The sequence below is a fragment of the Salvelinus namaycush genome, unplaced genomic scaffold (genome assembly GCF_016432855.1).
Source record: "Salvelinus namaycush isolate Seneca unplaced genomic scaffold, SaNama_1.0 Scaffold1462, whole genome shotgun sequence".
Classification (NCBI taxonomy): Eukaryota; Metazoa; Chordata; class Actinopteri; order Salmoniformes; family Salmonidae; genus Salvelinus; species Salvelinus namaycush.
The window spans coordinates 15,770-22,500 of record NW_024058189.1 but is presented as its reverse complement, the minus strand read 5'-3'; the positions used below and the strand labels follow the sequence as shown (position 1 = coordinate 22,500).

Genomic DNA, 6,731 nt, shown 5'->3' with positions numbered 1-6,731 from the left:
ATCATCATCATCATCACCACCATCATAAACACCATCACCATCATCACCACCATCATCACCATCATCATCATCACCACCATCACCACCATCATCACCATCATCACCACCATCATCACCATCACCACCATCACCACCATCATCACCATCATCCTCACCATCATCATCACCATCATCCTCACCATCATCATCACCATCATCACCACCATCATCATCACCATCATCACCATCATCATCACCATCATCACCACCATCATCATCATCATCACCATCACCACCATCACCATCATCACCACCATCACCATCATAAACACCATCACCATCACCATCATCACCATCATCACCACCATCACCATCATCACCACCATCATCACCATCATCATCATCACCACCATCACCACCATCATCACCATCATCACCACCATCATCACCACCATCACCACCATCACCACCATCACCACCATCACCACCATCACCACCACCATCACCATCATCATCATCATCACCATCATCACCATCATCCTCACCATCATCATCATCATCATCATCATCACCATCACCATCATCACCATCATCACCATCATCACCATCATCACCATCACCACCCTCACCATCATCACCATCATCACCATCACCATCCTCACCATCATCATCATCATCATCACTATCATCACCATCATCACCACCATCATCCTCATCACCACCATCACCACCATCACCATCATCATCACCACCATCATCACCACCATCATCCTCATCACCACCATCACCACCATCACCATCATCCTCACCATCATCAATCATCATCATCATCCTCACCATCATCCTCACCATCACCATCACCATCATCATCATCACCACCATCATCATCATCACCATCACCATCATCCACACCATCACCACCATCACCATCATCACCACCATCACCATCATAAACACCATCACCATCATCACCATCATCATCACCATCATCACCACCATCATCACCATCATCACCATCACCATCATCACCACCATCCCCACCATCACCATCCTCACCATCCTCACCATCATCACCATCATCATCAATAACAACAACAACAGCACAGTCAGGTCCATTACCTGCTGGGTGACGTTACAGCTGAGCTCAAAGAGTGCATCAGGTCAAGCCCAAACCGCTCAATTCATCTAGTATGATATTCATAAAGTATTACATAACAGCAATATGGCTTGGTACCGTAGTGAGGGATGATTCCCCAGGCGGTGAAGGAGGCGTAGAGTCCACCAAACATCCAGAACATACACAGCCAGCTAAGGTGCTCCCCTCGCTTGTCCATCTGGAGGAACTCTGCGAAGTAGGTGTACACGATGGGGATAGTCCCTCCGATCCTGGTGGAACAATACAACAGATATTAGAGACATTTAAACACGCTGAATATATTCTTTAACATGAGCAGGAACGTTGAAACAGTGAAATGAGGTGGGATTCCTCTTGAGGAGGTATTTTCTGCCTGTTCTGTGGACTTAGATTTAGAACAGCTCTTCTGTTGCTTCGTAACTAACATGGGACTCGTTCACGTTCCGACCACAAAACCCCAGCTCATCTGTTGCTTCTTAAAACTTCTTGTCAATATGGGGGCGCTGTTTTCACTCTGTAAAAATTCGTTCCCAAATTAAACTGCCTCATACTCAATTCTTGCTCGTACAATATGCATATTATTATTACTATTGGATAGAAAACACTCTCTAGTTTCTAAAACCGTTTGAATTATATCTGTGAGTAAAACAGAACTCATTTTGCAGCAAACTTCCTGACAGGAAGTGGAAAATCTGAAATCGATGCTCTGTTCTAGGGTCAGTTTATTAATTTGCTTGATATTTATTAGTATTCATGCACTTCATACGCCTTCCACTAGATGTCAACAGGCAGTGAGAGAAGAAATGGAGTGTATAACATGATCTGAGGTCGAATAAAAGCTCTTGGCATGACGTGACCCCAATTTCCTGTTTTCTGGAACGCGCGAGGAGGGACCTGGTATTGCCTTCTGTAAAGCTGTCGTTATAGACGACTAGTATCTCCGGCTTTGATTTTATTTGATACATGTGACAATATCATCGTAAAGTATGTTTTTTCAATATAGTTTTATTAGATTATTGGATTTTTTTCAGGACGTTAGGCGTGTTGCTTTGTCTGCATTTGTTCAGGAAGGAGAGCTTCGCGCCACTTTGCTAGCTTTCCGTGCTAATTGACTGGAGAAGAGGACATTCTAAATCCAAACAACGATTGTTCTGGACAAAGGACCCCTTGTACAACATTCTGATGGAAGATCATCAAAAGTAGGTCCCATTTTATGATGCTATTTCATATATCTGTCGAACATGTGAACTAGTAGTTTGCGCCCAGATTTTGGGCACGCTCTTGCCATAACGTAAACTGCATGTCGTAATGAAGTTATTTTTAGAATTCTAACACGGCGATTGCATTAAGAACAAGTGTATCTATCATTTCCTATACAACATGTATTTTTTAGTAATGTTTATGAATAGTTATTTGGTCAGAATATGTAAGTGTCAGAAAAATATCCGGACGTTGTGGGAAAAAGATGCTACGTTAGCACAATGTATAACCACTGATTTCAGCTCTAAATATGCACATTTTCGAACAAAACATAAGTGTATGTATAACCTGATGTTATAGGACTGTCATCTGATGAAGCTTATCAAGGTTAGTCAAAAATTATATATCTTTTGCTGGTTTGTTACGATCGCTAACTTTTGCTGCTGGTAAATGGCTTGTGTTTCTGGCTATTGTGGTAAGCTAATATAATGCTATATTGTGTTTTCGCTGTAAAACACTTAAAAAATCTGAAATATTGGTTGGATTCACAAGATGCTTGTCTTGTACACCATGCATTTTTCAGAAATGTTTTATGATGAGTATTTAGGTATTCCACGTTGGTCTCTATAATTACTCTGGCTGCTTCGGTGCTATTTGTGACGGTAGCTGTGATGGTAGCTGCAATGTAAAACTGATTTATACCTCAAATATGCACATTTTTCGAACAAAACATATATTTATTGTATAACATGTTATAAGACTGTCATCTGATGAAGTTGTTTCTTGGTTAGTTTGGTTGGTTCTTGGTTAGTTAGGTTGGCTTTGTGCATGCTACCTGTGCTGTGAAAAATGTCTGTCCTTTTTTGTATTTGGTGGTGAGCTAACATAAATATATGTGGTGTTTTCGCTGTAAAACATTTTAAAAATCGGACATGTTGACTGGATTCACAAGATGTGTATCTTTCATTTGCTGTATTGGACTTGTTAATGTGTGAAAGTTAAATATTTCTCACAAATATTTTTTGAATTTCGCGCTCTGCCTTTTCAGTGGAATGTGGGAGGAGTTCCGCTAGCGGAACGCTGGGGCTAGACAGGATAACTAACATGGGACTCGTTCACGTTCCAACCCCACAAAACCCCAGCTCTTCTGTTGCTTTGTAACTAACATGGGACTCGTTCACGTTCCAACCACACAAAACCCCAGCTCTTCTGTTGCTTTGTACCTAACATGGGACTCGTTCACGTTCCAACCACACAAAACCCCAGCTCTTCTATTGCTTTGTAACTAACATGGGACTCGTTCACGTTCCAACCACACAAAACCCCAGCTCTTCTGTTGCTTTGTAACTAACATGGGACTCGTTCACGTTCCAACCACACAAAACCCCAGCTCTTCTGTTGCTTCGTAACTAACATGGGACTCGTTCACGTTCCAACCACACAAAACCCCAGCTCTTCTGTTGCTTCGTAACTAACATGGGACTCGTTCACGTTCCAACCACACAAAACCCCAGCTCTTCTATTGCTTCGTAACTAACATGGGACTCGTTCACGTTCCAACCACACAAAACCCCAGCTCTTCTGTTGTTTAGTAACTAACATGGGACTCGTTCACGTTCCAACCACACAAAACCCCAGCTCTTCTGTTGCTTCATAACTAACATGGGACTCGTTCACGTTCCAACCACACAAAACCCCAGCTCTTTTATTGCTATGTAACTAACATGGGACTCGTTCACGTTCCAACCACACAAAACCCCAGATACCTGGACCTGTTCTCTCTTTGGCTCAGGTGAAGGGTTCTGTTATGATGTGTGTCCAAATGTCACCATATTCCCTTTGTAGAGCACAACTTCTGACAAGAGCCCATAGGAAGTGAACTTCATAGGGAATATGCTGCCATTTGGGACTGGACCATGATGTTATGATCTTCGGGCCTTGGCTGGGCTCAGGACGTCCTCCAGACAGAGCTGGGCTCAGGGCGTCCTCCAGACAGAGCTGGGCTCAGGGCGTCCTCCAGACAGAGCTGGGCTCAGGGCGTCCTCCAGACAGAGCTGGGCTCAGGGCGTCCTCCAGACAGAGCTAGGCTCAGGACGTCCTCCAGACAGAGCTGGGCTCAGGGCGTCCTCCAGACAGATCTGGGCTCAGGGCGTCCTCCAGACAGAGCTGGGCTCAGGGCGTCCTCTTGACAGATCTGGGCTCAGGGCGTCCTCCAGACAGAGCTGGGCTCAGGGCGTCCTCCAGACAGAGCTGGGCTCAGGGCGTCCTCCTGACAGAGCTGGGCTCAGGGCGTCCTCCAGACAGGGCTCAGGGCGTCCTCCAGACAGAGCTGGGCTCAGGCCACCCTCCAGACAGAGCTTGGCTCAAGGCGTCCTCCAGACAGAGCTGGGCTCAGGGCGTCCTCCTGACAGAGCTGGGCTCAGGGCGTCCTCCAGACAGAGCTGGGCTCAGGGCATCCTCCAGACAGATCTGGGCTCGGGGCGTCCTCCAGACAGAGCTGGGCTCGGGGCGTCCTCCAGACAGAGCTGGGCTCGGGGCGTCCTCCAGACAGAGCTGGGCTCAAGGCGTCCTCGAGACAGTGCTAGCCTGCAGTAATCATTATGAAAGCAGTGTGTCTTGTGACCTTTATGTTAAGGAGGTGAGAAGGTAGTGCTGCTCACTCCATAAGGCTGACTGACCCACAGGACACCACTACATCAGGGACTTCCTTATTCCTTTCAATACGCTCCAGGAACATTTTATCGGCAGGTCAGCCAGCCAGTCACAAAAACCCTTTATATCTGTACCTTTAGTCTCCATCTAACATCCCTCTTTCTCTCCACCCCTCTCTCTATCCCTCTCTCTCCATCCCTCTCTTCATTCTTCTCTCTCCATCCCTCTCTCCATACCTTTCTACATCCATCTCTCTACATCCCTCTCCCTACATCCCTCTCTCTTCATCTCTCTCTCCATCTCAGTAACAGAGTGTCATCTCACCCGAAGCCGGAGCAGAACCTGAAGAAGATGAAGAATCCGTATCCCTGAGCGAAGCAGGACAGGAAGCTGAAGACACAGTCGATGGCCAGACAGTAGATCAGACATTTCCTACGGCCCATCTTATCCGCCAGGCTGCCCCACACGATTGCCCCCACCATCATCGACACGTACACCAACAGACCTGTTAACAGAGAGAGAGAGAGAAACACAGCTCTATCAGTAAAGGCAGAGACTCTGAAGGATTGATAATTTGGTACAAATCCGAACTACAAAATCTAATTGATTCCCTCAAAATTGATAAATATCACATTTGGTTAAAACTGAAACTAAAACTTGTACTGAAAGATAAAGATGTGTTCCTTTGCGCAATATATATCCCCCCTCAGAATCCCCATATTATTCAGAGGAGATCTTCCCCACCCTTGAGGAAGAGACGTGCCATTTTCAGGCCTATGGAAACGTCCTCATCTGTGGGGACACCAATTCGCGCACAGGAACACTACCCGAGGGGAAAACTTTATTACAGGCCATACTGTTTCAAACTGTCTTCATTTCCCCCATAGAAACAACAGTGAGAGGCACATTGAGGTAACTGCCTTGAAATATTTGTACCTTGTCAGCTCGGGGATTAGATCTAGCAACCTTTCGGTTACTGGCCCAACGCTCTAACCACTAGGCTACCTGGCGCCCCAGTCCATAAACACATACAACTTCTGGCAAAATTGGAAAAACCTAAAAAAAATGATGAATACAAGAGGAATTAGTGATATACAATCTTGACATATGGACAAGCCATTTTAAAACACTCTATAACACCGTTAAAAGTGACGCAGAACAATGCCAAATTCATGAGAAGTTGAATGGGTTAGAAAAATGATAGAAAGGACAATCAAAATCCATTGGACTGCCCAATTACTGACCAGGAGCTATATAAGGCTTTATTTAACCTCTATTTAACTAGGCAAGTCAGTTAAGGACAAATTCTTATTTACAATGACAGCCTAAACCCAGCCCAATTATGCACCGCCCCATTGGACTGGAATCGAACCAGGGTCTGTAGTAATGCCTCTAGCACTGAGATGCAGTGCCTTAGACCACTGCACCACTCGGGAGCCAAAACTCCTGAGTATAAGAAATTTCAGACCCTCAAATTTAAAATGCATGCAGACCTGATGTCATCCCAAATGAGATGCTGGAATTCACTAGTGCAAAATCTCAATTGGTTATATTAAAACGGTTTAATTTGATCCTGAGTGTAGGTTATTTCCCTGACATCTGGAATCAACGACTCATAACCCCAATCTTTAAGAACGGAGACACATTTGACCCTAACAATTACAGAGGCATTTGTGTGAACAGTAACCTGGGGAAGGTTTTCTGTAGTATTATCAATGTAAGAGTTCTAAACTTCCTTAATAAGCACAATGTCTTGAGTAAAAGC

General features: G+C 44.9%; 1 protein-coding gene across 1 annotated transcript in view; it reads right to left on the bottom strand.

Moving 5' to 3' along the window:
- The window catches only part of LOC120036747 (synaptic vesicle glycoprotein 2B-like), a 28,976-nt gene extending 23,244 nt beyond the window's left edge, over window positions 1-5,732 (bottom strand). Inside the window, exons 1-3 of the mRNA XM_038983122.1 lie at window positions 5,711-5,732; window positions 5,291-5,471; window positions 1,214-1,365 (exon numbers count right to left, since the gene is read on the bottom strand). Coding sequence (XP_038839050.1) covers window positions 1,214-1,365; window positions 5,291-5,471; window positions 5,711-5,732 — 355 coding nt within the window. The remainder of the gene's footprint in view (window positions 1-1,213; window positions 1,366-5,290; window positions 5,472-5,710) is intronic.
- Between the last annotated feature and the right edge of the window lie 999 nt (window positions 5,733-6,731).